The 23,375-nt window shown below is 42.1% G+C and overlaps 1 protein-coding gene across 1 annotated transcript in view; it reads left to right on the forward strand.

Annotated features, from left to right (window-relative positions):
* The first annotated feature begins 780 nt into the window (after positions 1 to 780).
* Positions 781 to 23,375, forward strand: part of PCSK2 (proprotein convertase subtilisin/kexin type 2) — a 103,418-nt gene continuing 80,823 nt past the window's right edge. Inside the window, exons 1-2 of the mRNA XM_032683538.1 lie at positions 781 to 966; positions 20,724 to 20,828. Of these exons, the coding sequence (XP_032539429.1) occupies positions 781 to 966; positions 20,724 to 20,828 (291 nt within the window). The remainder of the gene's footprint in view (positions 967 to 20,723; positions 20,829 to 23,375) is intronic.

Raw genomic sequence — 23,375 nt, forward strand, 5'->3', positions numbered from 1 at the left:
CTTTGACTTTTGCAAAAAGAGGGATGGGGACCGGTTGCTGATGGCCCTGTGTGCAGATGGTGTAGGGTTCTGCCTAGAGAGGGAGTTGAGGAGGGACTCACTGACACTTTTGTGTTCGCTGGACTGGAGAGGGTTTGCTGTAAGTGTTTCATTCTCCTGTCCCTACAGCCACCTGTGTAACATTTCCTTCTCTGGGGGTTCTGGCACCACTCAGCAGTCTCCTCTCCTCGCTCCAGCCCCACGGGAAGAGCTGGAGGGGTTGGGGCAGGTCCAGGGCTAGGCTGGAGCTGTGGGGCGGGGGAGGGGGAGGGGAGGGGGGCGCTATGGAGGGAGATGGTGCGCGGCGTGCGGGTGTAATTGTGGGGGCGCGGCTCTGGCGGGGGAGGACCGAGGCAGGTGGGTGTGAGGTGTGGGTGGGGTGTCGGGGAGACAAGAAGGGTGTAGCGAGCGTCGTGGGCTGTGCGGGGAGGGAGGGGGGGGAAACAGGGCGATCCTCCCCGCTTGTGATTGGCAGCGCAGCGTGTCCCCCCCTCCACCCATCCCTCCGCGGGTGGTGCTGCCCTTCGGCCGCCGCGGAACGCGGGGCGCGGAGGGCCGGGCTCTCGCAGCGCTCACACATCGCACCGCCGCTCCCCTCCTGCCTTCCGCCGCTCTCGTTTGTTTTAATTTTAATATTTTTTTTTCTTCCCTCCTCCTTTTCCCCTTCCATCCTTTTGGGCGCTTCCCCGCTTGCCCGCCCGCCCCGGCGGGCTGCCCTCCGCGGGCGCGCAGCGCGGGGCCATGCCGGCGGGGCCGCCGCTGCTGCGGGCTGCCCTCTTCGTCATCCTTGTCCTCCTGCTCTTCCTCGGCGCCCCCCCGGCCCGCGGAGCCGTGTACACCAACCATTTCTTGGTGGAGCTGCGCGGCGGGGGCCAGGCAGAGGCCGATCGGGTGGCGGCGGAGCATGGCTTCGGCGGGGTGCGCAAGGTAAGCCCCCCGCGCAGGGTCGGGGCGGGGCGGCGCGGTGCCCTTCACGTTGGGATGTCCTCCCGTGATCATCCCCGGCACGGTGCTGTCCGCTGCTCACCTGCGGGAAGGGACGGAGCGGGGCGCGTCCGGCTGTCCTCGGGAACCCCCCCCCCCCCCGCTTCCCGAGGGGGTTCGAGGAGTAGCGGGTACCAAGCGCTCCTCGGCGGCGGCCCAAGAAGGGTGGCTGTCTTGGACTGAAGAGCAGAGGAGTTTCCCCACATGGTTGACTTACTATGTAAACATCCTGCCATTGAGGAGCTCCCTATCCTGAGGGGCTGGGGCTGCCGCCCAGGGCTTCCTGAGCGCGGCAGGAACTCTTCGGAGAACCTGAGAAAAAAATTAAAGCCTGATCCGTGGAGAAGCTTGCACACAATTTAAATGGAAGATTTCGTAGGGCGTTTGACACTCAAGTTTGCGAGGCTAGTGGCTTCTTAATATCCCTATTATTCTCCTCGGGAAATAGGATGACCTTAGGCTGAAGAAGCTGCTTGGTATTAAGCATGATAAGCAATCAGTGCTTCTCACTATTGAATGTAAGTTGGGAAACTTCGGGTGCCATTGGAGGTTGTTTTCACTCCTGAGGTCCCAGGAAATCAAAGGTAATCAGAGTGTCAGGGAGTCCTCTCCTGGCTCCTAGAGAGCCCAGCTCTGCTACAAATCTTTCCCATTCAGGTAATAATTAGATTTCTGAGTATGCTAGGGTACAATCAGACCTGGGGTGAAGACAAGGGTAGAGGCTGATAGAGTGCCCTGGTCAATATAATTCCTGGCAGACTCGGCTTGGAGGAGCACGGAAGGAAAGCGGGCTGTGAGCATTCCTCCTGCTGCTCTTGTTTAGATTTTTTCTTTCCTTAGCAGTTATGCAATGAGAACCTGATCCTACTTCCAAGGAAATGAATGAGAATAGCATCCTGAACTTGGATGAGTGAAATGACTGAAAACCTCGATTTAAAAATAAAAATTAAAAAAGCCTATCAAGTGAGACTCAGGTTTGCCTTGTTTCAACTCCAGTGGGAGCTTGTTAGAGAAATGGGGACAAGATCATTGTTGCTGTGACCACGGCCAACTCCTGCTGCTGATAAGATGCTTTTGTTTTGGGCTCACAGCCTTGTCCTGATAGTGACAGAGCTGGGCTGCTGTTACCTTTGGGAAAAGATTCTTTGTGAGGAGCAGGTTTTCTTACATGAAATTTATATACAGCTTTTCAGTCAACAGTTTTCCCTTGTTATTTCCTCCCTGTTTGTGCCCCCTCCTGGGGATATCTGACTGATAAGGCCTTATGAGGAGGGAAGGGTACTTTTCTGCATAGTTCAATTTCTTATGGCTTTTGGTAGATGCTTTCAGATGATCCTGTGATCTGCATAGGAAAGAGACAGGGGGAGAGAGGATTTTGTAGGATGGAGAAATGCAGCTTCTGGGCTGTCAGAATCCTCTCCCCTCCATCATGCCTCTCCCCAGGATGCCTCCGGCACATTAGGAGACATGCAGCTTCATCATGGAAATCAGCAATATAGCTCATCTCAGCAGAGAGCTGGAGGGAAGTCCCTTGGGTGTGTGAGAGGAGAGTATCTGCTTTCCAGGACACACTGGGGGGGGTGGGGGTTGGCTGTTTCCCATGGACACGGGTGGCTCTAGGAAAGAAGCCCTGCAGAGCCATGGCACGCCATGTGTGTGCCTGTGGAGTGGGGCAGCAGGTGGTTGCAGTGGCTCCTGTTCCCAGCACATGCTGTCCCAAGAGGTTTCTGAGTTATGTCATCCCAGTCCCTGAAAAGCTAGAAAGCCTCCCACCCCCTCCTACACAAATGTGAAAGGAAATAGCACCCTCCTATCTGCAAGGTAGTAATTTTAGGGAGGAGGAAAAGTTGGTGGGGTTTGACATTTTGCTGGCTGTGTCGAAGGATAATTCATGAGAGACTGACAGCAATCCCTGTTCTGCAGGGGAAACCCGTAACGGGGCTTAGGTGGTGGTACTTGGCTGGGAATAAAAGCTTGTGCCATCTACTCCAGTGGCTCTTCAGTATTGCTGAAGAGCCTCCTCTCTGTTTTGCTATCATCAGGCTTGTCTGGCATCTCTGCTTACAGTCTGCAGACTCAGCTTTAATGGCAATAACGTTGGTGCAGAAAGTTGAACGTGGCCGTGTGTGTAGAGAGGCAGAGCTGTTAGTGGGAAACTCTCTGGGGAAAGTACCACGTGGAGATATGCTGTCTAATGAAATATTCAAAAAAATACCAGAAAAACCCTCAAATTATACCACAAGGAGATGTGATCTTTTGATACTTAAATGACACATGCTGTTTGGATGATATAATGATTTTTTTTTTATGTAAAACAAATCCAGTTACCTTTACCCATACTGGAGAAAAGCCATTGTCTGAAAATAATCACCTTTATTTCAGTGCAGGGATTTTCCCAGTAGGAGCACAAGGGCAGATTCAGCCTTTTTTTCTATGTGTGAATTTAAGATGTGTATGAGAAGGATTTCTTTTATGCCTGCTATGTATCACAGATCCCTTTTAACATGACTTTATGGGAGCTGATTTTTAAATTACATATTTTTAGTGCACGTTTTTTCCCCAATAACAACCAATCTCTGAGCAAGTGCATATTGCATTTACTTAATAGCAGATTTTTGCAGAAATACATGAGAAAACATTGCCTTGAAGATTATTGTTATGAACTGTGTGATGTGCTTTTTAATTGATTTTTTTTTTTTTTTGGCCATGCTTCCTACCATCATTCTGAAACCACTACAAAACTTCAGGTGGGCTAAATGTGTACCTTAAATTCAATACTTGATGAAGAAGGGCTTGGTGTTTTACATAAACAGGTGCTTATGTTTAGATCTGTGATTCTAATGTGAGTTAGAGTGTCAAAAACACTAGTTAATTTTTCTTTAACCTTCCCTGAATGCATCCTAAGTTCATACCTCTTTGTAACTCTGATTGTGCTCTTTGATTTTTATTTTTTTTAATGTTTGCAATCTGTCAATCTGTTTGTACCTACCAAAATCGATTCTCTGTATTTCTGATGAAATACTGTGATAAAGCATATTTTTTTCTTAAAATGCTTAGCCTTATTATCTCTGAGCTTTCAGGAGTCATGCCTCCCTAGTATTGTGAGAACTGCAAAAGGAACAAGTTTTTTAGCTTTGTTTGGTGTGTTTTCCCTTTTTATCTGCCTCCTGGCATCGTTACCACCAGAATACATTTCTTAAGGCAGGCTGAAAAAAGCTTCTTTCTGACCTTGCCTGGCAATTCTTAATTCATTTCTAACAAGGAGAGTTGGAAGAAGCATTTAGAAATGCTCCTATTTTGGAGATCAGAGTTTAGGCATCTCTTTTCATTTCATCAGCAGCACTGAGACAATCCACAAAATGCCACAATAGCTAAATGGCTAAATGTTCTGCTTCTGGTAGCATTGAGGTGAAGGGTTTTAAACAATTAGGGTTCAACAGCTTCAGATTTTAAAATAAGGACCAAACCAGATTTCAAAGCATGGGGATTTTTATGTTCCCCAAAGCTGATCTGTTTTTTATCTTGATGTATAACCTGATCCCTTCTCCCTCTAAATCTTGGAAAACTCAATGTATGTCTCACAGCAGTGACTTCTCTGCTTCCAATTTTTGCTGCTGGTTGAGGATCCAGCTTTGTGGAGCCAACCAGTAACTGGGAGTTTTTGGGGTGGGTTTTTGTTTTTGTTTTTGTTTTTTTTTTACATTGCATAAATACAGACTTACTGAAAGCAAAACTTAACAGGTAAAGAAGCTGTATTTCTTGCTGCAAGAGCCCACTTCTCTGCATCCAGGCTGGGAGCCTGTGTGGTGGGAGTTGATGTGATATGGAAGGCAAGACCAAGAGGCAGAATAATGACTTTGTAGCCTTAGGAGCTCTTTGCAGGGATCCTGAAAACTTCATCCTGGGATTTATGCACTAAAGCCTTGAAAATCCCCTCCTGTGCAGATCAACCTGTAAATCTGGAGGTGTTTGCCTAGCTTGGCTATCTAAGGTGCCAGACTATGCTTCTGCATGCCCAGGAATCAGTGTGACAGACAGATGGGATTCTGAGCGTGTGGAAAATGCTGGCTGTGGATGTGGGCCTGTTTGTGTTTATAGATGTGTGTATATTATATACATATGTATGTTTCTTGTTCCTTTTCCCTAAATACCCTTGCTTGGAGCAAAGAAGAGTAGAGAAAGATGAATTCTTAGCCAAGCTCCTGACTGACCCAGTGTGCACAGGTACTAACCAGCCCACTTGTGCATATAGGTGGTGGTCCATACTTCACAGATAAACATGCCTGTGTTACCTTCACATGTGCTGCTGTCCTAAGTGCTTGTGCAGGTGTTAGTTGTGGCCAGATGACGGCAGCACAGAGGGTGCAGGAATGCTGAAGCAATGAAGCATCCCATGCAAAGAGGAGGCAGATTGCTCAGGCCTCCCCACATGAGGCCGGCTGGAGTCCAAGGACTTAAGATCAAGCCTCAGACTGCAGTGTTTCCGTGCATTAATACATGTTTAATAATTTATTAGCTTTGTGTTTTATGCTGGTGTAGAAGAAAGGATGTTTGCTTGCAAAAGCATTTCTTTATTACAGAAACAGAAAAACCTGGTAGACATAGAAGGTACAATGTAAATTTTCTGAGGAACCCAAGAGCTTTAATTTCCTAGATTTCACAGTTGCAATTTTGTATTACTAAGACAAAAAAAATATAAATTACATGCAAATGCTAATTGTGCAGCACTGAGATTTCAAGAGGCATAGCAGCTCACCATAGCAGCAAAAGCTGCAGTTTGCATACAAGAGAGAGTCTGAGCTGATGTATTTACATAAGGGGGAAGAAGCAATTAAGTAGCAGGAAAAGTTTTATCCTGCTGTGGGCAGGCACGCTGCTGAGTGGTGATGTAGTGCTCCCTTTTCCAGAAAAGCCTTAGAAGAAAGTAACTGGAGAGATGCAGAGAGAGCTGCTATCTGCATCTGGAGGGAGCCTTGTCAGCTCCTCACAGGTGGAGTCCAGACATATCACTGGGCAAAGGCTGAAAAGGCCTGTTTGCTCGTATTTACACTCAAAGACAAATATTAGTGGAATTAAAAAAGAGTTTTGCTGTGCTAGAAGTGAGTTTGCCTCATATATGGAAATACTGTATTACTTCAAAATGTTGCTTTTTTTGGTTAGAGTTTTTTAATTTTATTCTATTTTGCGTTCTCCCTTGGATGCAGCAAGAGCCCCAGGAACAAACACTGTAACTGGCTAACTCAGAACAACAACAACAACAAATTAAAAAATAATCTCCTGTTACTTAAATGTAATCACTTAAACATATGAAAGCTGTAACTGTCAAGAAGAAGATGGTAAACCACAGGCTCAAGTACATCCCTAACCCAGTTTCTCTAGAGCTCCTTCTCTGCCAGAGACTCAAACCTGTTTGTTGGCGGTGAGTGTTCTGTTTGAGCTTTAAAATAATTACCTTGACAGATTTTCAAAGCATTTAGTATTTGAGTGTAAAACAAGAAGGTCAGACTCCCCTACCAGAGATCCCTGCTGTAATTGCTCTATTACTGTTTTGAATATGTGGTGTAGTTGTTCCTTGGCAAAACATGCACATTAAACCTTACCTTTCTAGATTTTTGTTTTGTTTCCTGAACTACAGCTCAGTAAACACAAAGATATGAAATTTTGGCTGTTTATAAAGCTGCCTGCATTTATAATTTTGTTTATTCCATATTGCTTGAACCCACTGGCAAAATAGAACATGTGGTAGAAACCCAGGAACTGGATCACAAGTAATTATTTTTTCACTTGTTTTTTGTTTGTTGTTTTGTTTGTTTTTTTTTTCTGATGCTCAGCCCAACTGGGGATGTGCAGTTATTTGTTTTCATTTACATTATGTTTAGTTTTGCCAGTGTCAGGGAGAAAACACACAAAGAATGTGTGATCTCAGCACAGCAGAACTGAACATGGTGTGTACTATCCCATCTCCTGCCATCCAGCCCTGAGTGCCTGCCTGATGAAAACTTGTTGTGGTGTGCTATGAGGGCACCTGGGACACCTTTCTGCTCCAAGAAGTAACTCCAGGTCTGAGAGGCTTAAGCAGCTGAGGCATCTGTGCTGGAAGTGGGGATACTGTGGGGTACCATCTCCTGCCTTCCCAACCTTGCAGAAGCTGCTGGAGCAGAGACAGCTTATCCAGGCTCCTCCTGACCAGAGGCTGCCTGCATGCCACCAGGCCAACAGTTCTGGGACAATATGGCATCATGGACACTGGAAGTGGCCAGTGGCCCCCTGAATACTTTCCTAGAGCCCCTGCTCTGGAGGGTGCTTGTGAGGTGGGGGAACCACCAAGCAGAGCAGCTGCAAGTTCTTTGCTGATACTTGGTGAGAGCAAACAGCCTGTTACCCTATACTGTGTGTCTTAACCCTGGTGATGCTCCTTTCCCTGGTTTTGTGAAACCTCTTCAAAGTATTGCATGGAGTGATATCAGCTCCCCAGGCTGTTTCTATCCTTTGTGCACCTCTGTGTAAAAGAGTTATGATGGTGTGTGGAGATTGCTTTGTCATGCAATTGAGGTTCAGGATTTGCACCACGAGAGACAGGATTCATATATAGGAAACAAATCTCTGGCTTTGCTTCACTTCAGGTGAAGCCAATTCCTTAGCTATTTCAGACCTGTGCAGTGGAATTTATAGTCAAAGATGTTACTTCAGTATCACCACTAAATAAACAAAGATCATTAGAATGGTCCTGTTGTAAGTCTAGGGTCTCCTTCCTTCTGCCCAGATAGCTTTCTTGCAGATGACTTTCAGGCTATTTCTGGGCTCTACAACATGCAGATATGTTAATTGCCTGTATATGTTTGAACTTTTGGATCCCATATGCTGTGGGTCTGTGTATGGTCCTCCTTAAAGCCCTGAGTAGGCTTTTCATGTGCTGAAAGCAGTTTGAGGACCATTTCTGAAAGGCAGTATGGATATCTGTAGCTGTTAACCTACCCAGAATTGAATTTTCCCCCGATCTTCGGCTGCAGAGCTGTGCGGCAAAAGGATAACTGTTTATACAATAGTACCCTGCCTTGAAGACTTGGTTTTTGGTATCAGGCCAGATATACAGATCCCATTGTCATGCTGATGACCAGACCCAGATGGCTTAGGTTGCTGAATGAGGGAGAGCAATTTGTTTCTAGTTGGGGAGTTCAAATCCAGATTAAAGCTCTAGACCAAAATAAATTGTCAGTTCACTCCCAGCTGGAAGTGCTTCCATCTGAGATCCTGTGGTATCCTTGGCATTTTTTTATTAGCAGGGGAATGGTCCCAGGGACTGACTACACTGCTAGAGCTTGGCTTCTTCAGAAAAGGACAGAGATGTTAGAATTTGTGTTATCTTTTTGAAAATCCAACTATTGTGTGGAAGTGGAAGATAGCCTTCTAGCCTTCTCACAAAATAGGACAGATGACAAGATGTAACACCCTACCCACCCTCGGAAAACTTTTACTGCTGTAACTATACTGATGTAGTTAAAATGGGAAAACAAACCCGATTGTAGTGCTGTTACTATCAGTGTAGGAGTGTTGACATGTTCAACTAATTCCAAGACAGAACAATATTAGCAGAAATTTAATTTCAACTAGATCTTTTAACAGTAAGACCTTGTTGATTTTAAAAAAATCCCACCAAACCAACAACAGCAACAGAAAAAAAGAGCATCAAACGTCCTGGAATAGTTATACTGGTAGTACTTTACAGTGTAGCTAAGTAGAAGTTTGCATGTGATCCTTTCCCTCATCCATCTGTGGAATTATTCAATTAAAATTAATACATGGAGTTCAAGTTTCAAATGCTTGTAATAAAGTATTTGCAAAGTAGTTGCTGAAGCTATGTAGAATTTATTTGGTAGATAGTTTCAATTAGTAAGTTCTGAGAAATGTCCATGCTCATGGAAAATTCTGTGAGCTGGAAATCAAGCCAAAGTGCTAAAGTGAATGATAAATTCTGCCAGTTCGTATTAAAATATTATAGGCTGGAAACCCTCCTATGTAGTTCCAGTCCATAGCACGGGTGGGTAGTTCTGCGAGAGCTGTAGTGACAAATTCAGGGCTGTTGTTAATGGATGTAAAATTTACCTTTCTCCTGCAATGCTATTCCAGGTGTCAGAAACCCTGTTCTTTTTTTTTTTTTCTTTCAACTTTTTCAGATAATTAAATGGGTCAGCTCTCTACAGGATGCTGGCTGCTTGGTGGCTATAAATATTGCAGTGAGCAGCCCAGAGCTTCCATCCATCCCTGTCCTCTGGTGGGAGGAAGCTGAAATGCTCAGCTACTTGTCAAAGACAGTCTGGTGTGTTGCTCTTGTAAATCAAGGCGAGCTCTACATTTAACTCCCATAAGTTTATTGAAAAAGCAAATCATGTGATACTGAAATGGAGATTTAATTTCAGTTCAGCCTGTGCTGTGGGACAGAAAGCACTGTCCCAGAGAGAGCTGAATTCGGTGTGTGCTGTGTGAAATCCTGCATGGCCACAACAGACAGTTTATCATACAGTGTGAAATCTGGTTTGGTCATGGATTTATGACAGGAGCTCAAAAGTGTAATTCACCTGAACGCTGGCTGTGTTGAGCAAATAGCAGGAGTTTGGACCTAAAAAGGAAATTATGAGCTTGCCCAGGCTTACCATTTATACACCAGGATTGTAAACAAATTGAGTAGTGAAAGCTCCAGTTTACCCTCTCAAGGAGTGAACTGGGACATAATGTTCTTTGTCATGTATTACCTACCTTCTCAAACAAAACTTCTGTGTAAACGTTACATTCTTAACCACTTTGTCCACAGAAAGCAAATGGAAATAGTGACCTCATTGTTTACATCAAACCAGTCAGCAAGTGTGTCCCAGATACTCCTGACTGAACTAGATTATTTGCTTACCTGATGAGTAAGATGGGAATATGTCAGAGCTGCTTTCTCCCATAGAACCAAACTGTGAAAACCTGAAACCTAACAAATAAATATTTAAATTTTATTTTTATAAGTGGAGAAACTGGTACTGTTTCAGATGGTTGTTGGATATCAAACTAGAGCCAAACAGGTGAATCTCTTCCTTGTATGGGTACTAAAAGAGGTGGAGTATAGCCTTCCCTTTCCCAATGACAGAGGATCCTTCTTTCTGCGTACTCATTCTTTATTAGATGCCAGGGAAATGAAGGAGTGTGACTCTGAAATCTGCTCTATGGGTGAGCACTATCTTTGTCACCTACTGTGCAACACCAAGTGCAGCAGAAGCTTCTGTTTAAGGTTTTTCACTGCAGCCAAGATACGGTGAATTAGCTATAGCCATGACTGGTGGATTCCCATCAGTCCCATGAGGACCTTATGCTTCCCTGTATCAATTAATTTTAGAACTCTTTCAACTGAATTTAGCTATTTAGAAGTTAGTCCCAACTGGTTGTAAAGTAGAACTGTCTGTTCAGAATTTGGGTGAAGAAGTGTCAAAAATCAGGACTGGAACACATTTGCAGGTTTGGAGGAATCGGTTAACACTGGTGGAATGATGGCTGTGGATCAGGATCCCATCTGAAATTTGCTCTTTGCAGCATTTCCACCCGTTAATTTTTACATTACTGTTTAAACCCCCAGAGTTCACAGGCAAATGTACTTTTCATGTCTTAACTGTAAAACCATTCAATTTCTCCTACAATTAAGATATAGTTCAGGGTAAAACCTGGTGTAAGTAATGACAGAATTTGCCTCTGACCTGGTCTTGTAATAGTGGGGATTAATGTCTGTGACTTCCTCTTAGCAGAGTCAAGAAACTTCACAAAAATGAGGAAAACAGCATCATCCCAACATATCCTCTTTTTCTTGGCTCTGCTGGAAGTGTTTTTCTTAAAGCTTCCTGCTCTTCTCAAGCCTACTATTTTATGTTGTATAAAAAAAACTCAGGAGAAACAGTGTGACCCTCCTGTCCTTTAATGTCACAGTTTTGCTTCCAGTTGTTACCCATCAGCTTCTGATGGGTACAGCACATATTTTTCTCCAGGAAGTGACTGCTTCTCTGATAACTGGAAGACTTGTTCAGCGTGGTGTAACAGCAGAAACTCCCTGTGAAGCACTTTCTGTCAATTGGCTACCGCTTGGCAGCCTAGCATTTAACAGACATGGAGAGAAAAGGAAAGGATAAGGGTTTTGAATTGCAAGAGAGCTCAGATCTTCTCGGAGCCTTGGTAAGGGCTAGAACCTTTGCATTAGAGTAATTCACCTTTTCTGTGCCTTCTTGAGTAGCTCTTGTCAGTGACCAACTAATTCTGGTCTGAGCTGCTCTTATAGCACTACTTCATTAGAGTTTGAGTTCCTGACTTTGCTTTTAGGGGCCACATAAGCTGGACACTTGCACACATATTTATATTCTACACACTTTTGTTATGTGGATGTAGATTTAAAAGTAATGCTGACGTGCCTTGCAGAAATTCATGTCCTGTCCCTTCTCCATCCGTGAGATATGAGTACCAGTAATTTGTTTCTGGGGCACACTGCATCTTAATTTTTTTTTTTTTCTTAAAACAACAGACTTTATCCCATACCTTTTATCTCAGTGTTTTTGGAGCTCATGTGATACCAGCTTCCTGTGTGACAGTAGTGGTCAACCTGTTTGGTTACATGTTTAAAAGGAGAGATGGGTTGTAAACCAGGCGTGAGGCAAAGTGGCTCTTGTTAGCAGTGCTAATTGCTGTCAGCAGTATTGATCCAGCTCAGTTAGAAGTATACCATGGTCATTCAAATTTGCGGACTCTAACTGAATCAAGCTGTTTCTTATAGTATGAGTTTTCCCTAAGGCAGCTGTACTGATATGAAGAAGAAATTTGTGCCATATATTAATTAAATATATTAAAGTATTTACCAAATATTTGATGCTGAAGAAGTACCTGATTGCACACAGATATATTATACGTGTAGATATACCCATTAATATATGTTTACAATGGCACTTGATGTTTTATGGTTATAGTTTTAGAGCACAGTCTATAGTGCTGTACAAACATAAATTAAATGAATCCTATTAATAAATAGAATAAATAAACAAGTACTTATTATAGTGTGCCATTCTACATGGGATGGAACTGAAACAAGAATATTACAGCCCTAGTTGCCTGAGATTCTCCTAATATTAGGAGATACTGGAGTTACCCAGCATCTCTGAAGATGCTGAAACTCATGTTGTGTGAGTTTTAGTCCTGACCCTATCCTATAGCAGAGTGCTACCATATGAAGCAACAGCAAGAGGGAAATAGGAAAGAAAACAATCCTGGATTGAATGAACTTGGCAAGAAAGTTATTTGAGGCATGAAAACGTTTACAGAATATTATCACTTTGAGAGATGCTTTGAAAACATAGCAGAACATCAAAAGAGTGACAGGATACCCTGAGGAGCCCCATTGCACCAAGCAGGAGACAGGCACTTACAGCAAAAGTTTTATTCACCTTTGGTAATAAAATGTAGAACTGGCAAAGCCACTTTTGGGTAACCATCCTTTTTCCTCCCTTTATTCTTGAAGCATTAGCTGCCACAGACTAAATGAATTATAGTTAATTAACTGGATGAAGTACTGACCAACTTTCTGTGCCTCTGAAGAATGTCTGGAGTCTGATTTCTCTTTGTCTTTTTTTTCCCCCCTGTTTTTTGTTTGTTTGCTTTTTTGGGTGGTTTTTTTTTTTTTTTTTGGAGGGGGGTGTGGTTGTGGTGGAGATGTTTTTGTTTCAACCGGATGGCAAAATTCTCCCAAATTGTGGAAAAAATTCATTTTCTGTTACACATACCTATCTTAAAGAAATTTAATTGATTCAGCTTCTGATGGAATCATGTTTACTTCATTATTATAAGGGATGTGTATGTTTATCTGTGTGGTTGTGGTTTATCTATGTCTGTTTGTTTGTGGGGTTGGTATGGAGCCATGTAGCTGAATGATTGAAGGATGCTGTCTCCTTTTCCAGATGGCTAAAAATGACAGTGTAACTGATAGATGCTCACAGTGACTCTTCTGGCTGCTGGACTCCAGGATTTTTCCTGGTGCCCAGGGCTTGAGTAAGGTGGTCTTCTTTCAGGATAGTCAACATTTATATGAGAGGACATAATGATGATTGCTCAGCCTTCATTTCAGGCTGTCAACCAAACAGTAATAATCACCTACTCCAGGTAATGACAGTCTGGATTAACCCAGGCAGCCCAATGTTAAGTGCTGGTGTATAAGCAACAACATTCTCCTTGAAATCTGGGGAGTACCCTGCTTTCATGGTGCATGTGGTAGGATTGATAAGGGGGCTTATGGTTACTGGGGAGTAACAGATAAAACTCTCTAAACTGCACAGATCCATTCACATAAACTAGAATAACTCTCTTAAAAGCCTCAGTGGCTTCTCCAGTTCACTGATAAAACTATCAGCAAATCCACAGTCCTGTCACTGATGACTTATATGACTGTTATGGGCTTGCAGGATGGAGCTCTTCAGTGGCAAACTTAAGTGATACAAATACAGTCAAATGTTACACCTGTGTGATTCATTCAATTGCAGATCAAATTCCAAATACCAATAACTTGTAATCAGACCAATGGAGCAGTGTTTTGTAATTGCTTGGAAGCACTGGGTGTGATAATGTAACAACGAAACTGATGAGAAAATGAGAACTAACTATTTAACATCAGAATTGATCTACCTGAACGTGAACAGCTGTGCCTTTCTTACAGACTCTGGCATGAAAGAGCTGCTCCGGAGGCTTAGCTCTGCTTGTATTTTAACATGGCCACCTAAAATAGGTCAAATGAATCATGCTTCGAATGTGACACTTTTTTTTTTTTTTTTTTTTTTGCCATGAATTCAGATGGATTCCACATGGACAGACTGGATATGTAAGGCTTATAGCAGTCCACAACTGGTTCTGTTTCTTCCATTTACTGCTGTGTATTTCCTAAACTCCTCATGTCCAGCTGTTGGGAAGACTGTTTAACCTTGTGGTTGCTGCACGCAAGAGGGACTAGCCAAAAGGCTTTGTTTTATCCTTTTGGATAAAATAAAATCCAAAGGCATACGTTCTGCAAAGTCTTTGGAAATCGCTTTTGACTTTACTCTGTTTCTAGAGGAAAAGACATTTTGCTGTGGGGGTGAGGGAACCTTTCAGAAACCATTGGAAACTACTTCTGGTTTTTTTGAGAAAGACTTAAAAGAACTTTTTAAGCAAGGTTACTGTTTTCTTATAGGATAACCAATACCCTAATTAACAGTAACAGGTGGCCTTGTTATCATGTGTGTTACCATATTTCTGGATTTTATGACTTCTGGATCTCTCTACTTGGTCATGGCCCTTCTTTACTACCACCACCTCTTGCTGATTCCTTTATGAGGTGGTTGGATATTTATATGAAACAGAGCTGAAAACATATGTAAGTATCTAAGTCAGGCACTTCAGAATTATTTTGTAGGAGAGTGCTTCACTATGTCTTAATCAGTTGATTTCACAAAGATCATCTGATGATATTTTAATATGAAATGTACATTTTGGGTAATGGCTAACACATCCACCTGCCAGATTTGCCAAGAGAAGCAGCTTAGGTTTTGGTGGAGGCAGCTGAATAAGACACGGGTACCATGAGAAATGAGCCAGGGAGACTGAGCCGTGACATGTCATGACACTCAGACCGGGGCCTGACTATGCCAGCTGTTTAGAGCTTGTGCAGATCCCTGGCTCCACCTGAGATCTTTATGCTGAGCTTTCGGAGTAATTATAGGACACTAATGAGAAAGTGTGAAATCCTTGCCTGGGGCTGTGGGGACATGGTGGGCTGGATTTCATGTTGGGTGAGCTCTGGCACAGCTTTAGTCCTCTGTGCTATTTCACATTTCTTCACCGTTTTAATTAATCCTTTCTTGTTTGTGCTTTGTTCTGTGTTATTTCGGTGCCTGGGGCTGCCTGTGTTTCAGGCTGGCTCTTCTCTTACATGGCCTTCGTCACTATAGTGAGTGAGTGCTTTTGACTTCAGACTTGGCTCCCATCTGTGTATTTAAAAGTAAAACGATTTCTAATGCTAATTGGGGTGAGGGAAAATGAGAGAAAGAGACTTTAAAAATTCATATTGAATATTTATAAGCATCCTCAGTGCATTTGGTAAAACTCAGATGAAGAGGTTTCTAAAAGGTTTCTAATTTCTGCTCCAAGGCACTTTGTTGTGCTGCAGTGGCAACTAAAGGAGTGGGGCCTGTGGGGCCTGTGAAAGCTCCAAATGCATTTACTTGTACGAGATGTAGGTCATATTTTCCACTGGTGTAATTACTGAGCAGTAATGGGATGAAAGAGCTCACCTATGCTGATTTTATGGCTCCTTTTGAAGTCAGGAGTGATGCTTGGGCAGTGCTTGGACTGTGGGGGGGAGAGATGTTTTGCGTTACGCTTTTTAAAAAAAAAAAACCAAACTAAATTTTTATTTTAAATTATTTTGGGGATGAGTATTGTGAGGTTTTTTTTCCTCAGAGCAGACAAAGAGTTTCTTTAGCATCAGTGTTTGTTTGACCCATCACATCCATGTCCGCACATTCATACTAAGAAAGGCAAGGAGCCCTGAGGAGGGTCTTTGTCAGCCTGGCTGGATGAGGGTTTTCCATGAACCTCATTCACTGATAGATCCATTTATGCTGATTTTGGTGACCAAAGAAGGTGATTCTGAGGTAACTTGCTATAAGTTGCCCTTTGCTTGTATTTATAAATGAGTTTTTTCAAAAGAAAGTTGTTACAGACATTGGTAACTTGGGAGAGGAACCTTAATAAAAGGTTCAAGTAAACTGGTTTTAGAATATTATGTTTTTGGGGAGAAATTGTTGGAAATGATGCACAAAAACTGGAACTGTGCTGTAGAGATGTTACATTATGTGAAACAGACTGGGCAGAGATCATCCCCATTAAAATAGGAGGGGGCAATCCAAGCTGCTGTTAAGATTTTTGTGGGCGCTACAATTTGCTTGTGAGATGTATGTACATAGAGCCCTGAAGTGAGTCAGTAAAATTTAATGTTAAAGATAAGCCTGGGAACCAAGGTGCCTCTTTATTTTCATATTGTATTTGTCACTTCTTAAAACTAGTGACAGGCTGTGAATACTGGACCTCTCACTGAGAGCTAGGTAAAATACTGATGCCACTGGCAATTTTATTCAACTTAGTTTTTCCTTTTAAGCATTTATTGCTGCTTCACAATACTTTTGCAATAGATGGGCTTTTCTGGCCAGGTGATGCTGATTCTTTTATGGTTGTTTTCAGTGTTAGCTCTGCCCAAGGTGGCCGTAGTGCTGCAGTTTTAGAATAAAGAACAGTGTCTGAATTTAGTCTTTCTATGGCGTCTTTTCTTTAAATCCCTGCACCACTTTGCAGTGATATTGTCCTTTGCTTTGTGACAGGCAAAACTACGTCTGGTGCCACTGTATATTGTCCTAGGCAAAACCAAGAAAGAAGGGCCGTTTGATTTTCTCTGTCAAGTAGACAAGATGGGATGGGAGCCATGTGTGTGCTGCCCCATCCTAGATCAGGTGCCTGTGAGGAACAGGCTACCTTATACCTGATTTTTTTGTTGTGGAGCAGATCAGATCAGTAATTGAGGGCTCAGCAGTGGACTGTAATTTTTGTTCCGCTTCCTTCTCCCTGTCAGTATTAGGGAATAGCCTCCCAGAAGCATTGCCCCGAGCCTGGCAGGGGAGAACTGTAGCTGCCTGTTCACAGTCCTTTTCCCAGGAGGGGCATAAAGGGAAACACAAAGGAGTTTCTCACTCCTTTTCCTTGCTGGGGAGAGACTGTCATTGGTAAGGAGAAGACTACAGAAAGGCTGGGAACCATGAATTTAACTTACTTATTTTTATTTCAACAGTAATTACACCTGGACTACTGTGGTGGAGCAGTAGTTTGAGAACAGCTAAGTAATACTTCAGTCAGAGGTATTGATGCTAAGACTGTGCACGATGCGAAGTGTTTCCTGCTTCTTTCTCTCATTTTAATAGAGTCATAGAATCATTAAGATTGAAAAAGACCTTTGAGATTATCAAGTCCATTTTTCTTTCACATAAGCCTCTTCCACTGAAAGAGTTTTTCTTTCCTCCATTTAGTTGAACACTGAATTTTTAAAACACATTTTCTGGTCCACGTCCTTTCAGGAAGGAGGTTAAACAGATTTCATCTTTACTTCAGAAAGTCTTATTAGTAACCATAGGGAGGCTGCAGATCTGAAGAAAAGGAGGAATCAGGTATATATATATAAGGTTTTGCTCTACTTGCTGTATTGTATTTGTGATTCTGGTTTTGCTTGTGTGTATTTTTCCACAGTAATTCTATACAAATACTGAAAGTGACAAAGTACCTGTATATGCTGAGAGTCTTGCTTTGTACTGGGCTGTGTTTCTACATCAAGGCAATAGTAGGCCCTTTTCTAATTCTAAATAATCCTCCTCACTTGAATATTCAAGTGCTTTCCAGTAATTAGTTATCTTACTTAATTGCTAATTTTTCTCTGAGGGCAGGAAGCGTTGTTTCTGTCTCACAGAAAGAACCTGAGCCACCAGGCTGAGTACATTGTTGTTCCATGGTACATGCTGAGCCTGCTGCTGCCAGAATAGGAATTTTACTCAGATGCAATTCTAGCTTTACAATGAGAACATTACAGAGTAGCTACTGCTGGTGACACTTTGGAGACTTCATGTACAGGAGCACTTCTGCTTTCATTTCTCTTCGTTACATGCACTGCTCATTTTGCTATTTGCCCTTTTGCTGTAGCACCAAATCAGAGGAGACCTCCCAGGGAAGCTAATAGTGCGAATGTAAACCCTGCTGGGAGCTACCTGTGTCCTGCAGTTTGGTTGCTGCTGAGGAGTTACTGCCTTGGTAGCAGGAGTTCATCAGAACTGGAGGCTTCAGTCATTGCTTGCGGTATTCACAGAGCTCAGTGCAAAATCCCCATCAAAGCCTGTGACATTTTTAGGCCCTTTGCTGGGGTCTGACTTCCCCCGTGTGTACATTCATTAATTTTAAGGATTTACCTCAGTGTTGAGATTCTTCCTGCAAATTGCTTGGCTTCTCCTACTAATTATTCACAATCCATGGTGTTTGATCATGTCATCTTTCAGGTATTGCCTCACTGAGCTGCCTTCCTGTGTGTCCCCACCAGTTTCATTGATCCAGCATGAAAACCATGTGAACTGTAAAATATCTGAGTTCCTCAAAGATTACTGGGATAACTGTGGAAAGAGTGAAATAGTCAAACTTATTCATTACTTTGTCCATAAATCTGGTCATTGTTGTACTAAGTGCAATTGCAAGTCAGACTTGAATACATTAACTTTAAAAGTTTACTATGTAATATATTGCTTCATTCTGAGAGGCACTGGAAACTAACCCTATACAGAAAATGAACAGCAGATATGTGTTATATATTTCCAAATTGCTGAGACTGTTTCTTAATGGAAGAACATCAAGATCAATATTTGACTGAATTTCATTTGAATAGTTGATACTGGGATAAAAGAAAGGAAATAGCCTGGCTTCACTGAAAGAATTAGAGGGGTAATTGGGCCACAGCTTGCGATGGATAATAATGGTTTGCACGCCAAGATGGATTTCAAGCTGTTACTGATCTGACTATTTAGATGGTGGGTTTCTGGTTTTTTGGTTTTTGGGTTTTTTTCCCTTGCATGTTTTTGAGGCATAATGTATCCAATGTGGGGGAAGGGCCAAACTCTGGATTATGGAAATACCTGATTACCCAGTTAGTAAAGATGTCAGATACAAGCTTAAATGTAAATCTGCTTTTTAAAAAAATTACCTAAACCCAGAGAGAATTTGAACATTCAGAGCTGTGACTCTGAGAGTATATATGAAGCGGCCACTGCTGTAAGCTTTCATAGCCTTCTTTCTCCTTCTGCCTCAGCTTTAGTGTTCTTCACATGTGTATGCAGCTGATGCAAAATATTCTGATTATTCACCCAGGAAAGGTCTCCATCTCCAGCTGGCTGTGCAGATCAGCTCCAAGGAACCACAATGATTTTGATGAAATCTTCTTAACCTTTTACATACACTTAAAAAGGAATCTTTTTATCATAACAGAATACATTAATTTTATTTTTTTTAAGTTACTTTGCACTGATGTGGTATGTATCATACATAATGGAATTTTAAATGTGAAAATGAAATGCTTTGATTTCAGTGATAGTAGATGTTTCAATTAACATAAACAAGGACTTTTTAGGAAAAAAACCCACAAAAACAAAACTCCAACTCTCATACTCATGGTTGAAATGTGACCAGATTTTAAATTTTCAGAATTCACTATCTTCCATTTTCACACTGCTTCACAGGTTTGTGGAACTGCACCAGATATAATGATACATTGACTGAAACAGGAGATAATTTTGTAGAAGGAAATTTAGATCTGTGCATTGTATGCACCTGTATGCAGGAACAGAATCTGTTTTATGACAGCAGGATCCTGCTACCCTTATTCAGCCCAGGTTTTCACAATGATTATTCTGTCTAGACATCAGCCTCAGCATTTCAGTAAAGAACTTTGAACTCCTTCTAAGATGTTTACGTTATCATGAAGTATAGATAATAAAAAGGAGAGAAACAGGGCTATTACAGCTGTTCTGGAATATCTCTTTTAAGTAGTTATTTTACATACAGGGTGGTCAAACCTTTGAAGTTGAAATGTTAACAACATCAACATATAATATACCTTCCCAACCTTTTTTTTTTTCAACTTTTACAAGGAGAAGCTTAGTTTAAAAATGCACAGTTACTTGCTTCAATTTAAACATTCAACCAGAATGTCCCTACTGAGTTGGAATGGGGAAAGAACTGTAGAATTTGAGATGCAAGTTGAGCTTCCGAATTGACTGCTAGAAGTGGGGTGCTGTTCTCCTAACACCATGTCTTTTAGCCTTCTCAAAGCTAAATGTCTACTACCCTTCCAGTCTTTCTCTGCCAATCCTGAGGAGAGAGGTGAATTTAATAATGACCATACACCTTACATCCTCAGCACCTGCCTTCAGTGGGGCTGGGAAGCCCTCAGGAGGTGTTTCCTTGCTACCCAAAAGTCTTGGACATTAAAGCTGCACCAGACTGTTCCCACCTGGACACTGAGCTGTCGGTTTTCTTACTATGCTTTGTATGTTCCATTTCATGGCATTCAGAAGAAATTCCAAGTATCATCTTTTTCTTTGCTTTCTGCCTTATTGTTGCAGTGTCAGTTTGGGTGCATTATAACAGCTCAGCAAAGGATGCTCTGTGTAATTTCAAATCATTTGCAGTTCATTTTGTTCTTTTATTCTGTTTGGTTTTGGTTTGTTTTGGGTTTTTTGTTTTGTTTTGTTTTTTCAGAAAATAGGGAATACATCCTGCTGTGATTAGGCTTGCATGTCAGAAATATTGGCACTGTTGATCTTAAACATAAGGTGGAAATAATACTGAGTGTAGACAAGTGAAGTTACACATTGTAAACCTGTAGCAAACAACTTCAGTGCTGCTGGGCACAATTTTCAAAAGTAACTTAGGAGTGACATTCCTAGAAGGATTTGGGCTCTTTGGCGTAGCTCTTTGCAAGTCTTATTGTAGATGCCTGAGTCACTTCACAGGTAGTTTTTTGTCTTCCTTACTAACAGCCAGATAGCTCCATGATGGTTTTTTTTGTTTTTCTCTCTCTTCCTTAGCTCCCTTTTTTAGAATCTGGATACTTCTTTTATCACAATGGCATTCCTAAAGCCAGGAGAAGACGAAGTCTTCAACACAAGCTTCGTCTGGAAAAGGACTCCAGGGTAAGTGTTTCCTCATTATATGGAGCTATCATGTTTTCTTTGTGACACAGACCAATTTTTTATGAGATTGGGGTGATGATCAAATTTGTGTTTATGGCTACATTTTTTTCTCCATGCTCATTTTAAACTTGATGGCTGCTGTATGCACACACCTCCCAAACAGCCTCAGCTTTTATTTTTATTTCACTGCTACAAATAGTCCTGTATTCTCTGAGTTGTATCCTCTCTCCAGTAAGGCTCAGTGATCTCATAGTCCCCAGGACAAATCTGTGCACCCTGTTCTCTGGGGAGAAGCCAGCCAGGGTTCATCTCCTGGTTGTCCCCTCCACACATCCTGCTATCCATAGATTATCCACCCTTGGAGTGAATGTTGGCATTTTGCAATGACACTGGAACTTTTTCTCAGGGAATGATGTGCACACCAATTGCTAAAAGGCTGTATGCTGTCAAACTTCAGTAGCTCCTTAAGAGGGTCTTGACTGCAGTCTGCAAAAAGTGTGCTCAGTTTTCAGAAGCATAAACCCCTCAGACAGGAGAAAGAGGCCCCTTTTGTGGAAGGCTGCGAGCTGGCAAATTCTTTTTCCTTTTATACGGACTTTTTACACCAGTTTAATACTGGGCTGGAGTTGGGCCAGGTAGCACAAAAAGTATATTTACTGCCCAAAGAAAGTGGATAAGCCTGAGGAATGATATGATGACAGCAAATAGATTATTTTTTAATCCTTCAATAGGATTTAAACTCTCTGCACTGTGAGCAAAAAAGAAGGGGGAACAATTTCATTCCAGACAGAATTTGACTGCCAGTTATTATGTGGTTTTGGAGCACCTGTGACAATGAAAAACTTGAGTAGGAAGAGAAGGAAAATAAGCTAATTAAGATCATGATTGTTGTTGTGACACCAGAGCAAGCAAGGTCTGATGAATTCCCAGCTTCCTACTTCTGCAGAAATTTCAGGTGGTTCTGGGCCCAGGTCCAGCTGGGATGCCCATGTCTGACCTCTCCTGAGGCTGAGGGCCATGTGAGTGAAGCACACAGGTTCCAGGTTCTGTCTGCCCCATCACTTTGTCCTGAGATGCTGATAGCTGAGCGCTGGCAGGTTCTTAGGGGGTGCTGCTGGTCTTCCAGTTCCCTAGGGTACCTTTTCCTGGCCCTCTTCTCCAAAGCTGGTACCAGGTACAGATGAGGAGGTTTTGAGGACCCATTCAGCCTGCCTTGAATAGAAATTCTCGGGCTTCTGTCATTTTATTTACTAAGCAGAGATCGGAAAGCAAACCACTGAGGAAAGTCTACAGTTAGTAGAGACCAAAGCAAATGTCCTGAGAGAGGTATTTCATTTCCTTGAACCACCCAATCTTGTAAAATCATTTCAGAAGAAGCACACAACAGAGTACATTGCAAACTAGTGGCTGAGGACAGTCATTCTACCGGTGACTCTGTACTTGAAATAAATAGTTCTGTGAGCCTCTGAAAATTTTATAAACACCTGTGATATTTGTATGAATCCACCAATTCTGTCTGCAGCCTAATATTACATGTCTGAGCACTCCTGTACTACTTCCAGACTGGCTCTTGCAATGATTACCTCTAGACTGTGTCTGCTATTAAAAACAGCTTAAATGAGTCTGCCTTCTTGTTCAGAGATGTTCTCTTTTGTAGTCATCTGATATTTGCAGTCTCTAGACTCCTGGTTGGCTTCTGTCACATGCAGTGAAATCTCATTTTTGCTGTTAATCTCCACCTCATCCTGGTGCTGCATACCAATGGCTCAGCTCCCTTTGGCTTCTTCCTTTGATCTCAGGGAATAAAGCCCTCTGTTTAAATAACTGAGAATATCTCCTCTGTGAGAAAAAGGATGACCCTGGTGTATTCTGACTTTGTGGGTTACTCTGGAGGATGTAAGAGGGATGAAACAACATTTCATTTTCCACATGTAACATGACATTTTCTCATCTAGCCCTCCTACTTACTCTGTCCTGTCTTTGAGCTCTTATGATACCATATAGGCCAGTTGCTTTATGTAATACAGTTTGAGAGCAATTAAAATCATTACTCTTATCTCCCTTCTTCTTTTATATGTGGAGTTTGGAGAAGTCATTAAAATTCCTGTTGTATCTGAGTATAAGTGGAAACATGAGTTGTGTTGACAGTCCTTAATTTCAAACTCCAGAAATAATTTCTAAATTTAATGGCAGCTTTCTAGACCATTTACAATCAATTTTACTTAGCAACAAATGTCAGCACTGTCATGGTTAATATGTTAACACATGAAGCCAAGAATAAAATGTTCCTGTTGTCAGGCTATCCAGGAAGAAAACTTCCACCACAGGGCTGTACAAATCAAATGTTATGGTAAATGCTGTAGTTGCTTGGCCCTACCCAAATGTTGTGAGAAAGTGGGCTGCACCTATTCTGTATACTTTTCACTTTTAAGGACATTACAATTCCTAGTTAATTTTAATTATTAGCTGAAAAACAGCACAGATGTTCAATCAATTATAATAATTAATCAATTAATTCCTCAGTCCCTTGAGGAACCATGTCAGTTT

This window comes from Chiroxiphia lanceolata, chromosome 3 (assembly GCF_009829145.1).
Source record: "Chiroxiphia lanceolata isolate bChiLan1 chromosome 3, bChiLan1.pri, whole genome shotgun sequence".
Taxonomy (NCBI): domain Eukaryota; kingdom Metazoa; phylum Chordata; class Aves; order Passeriformes; family Pipridae; genus Chiroxiphia; species Chiroxiphia lanceolata.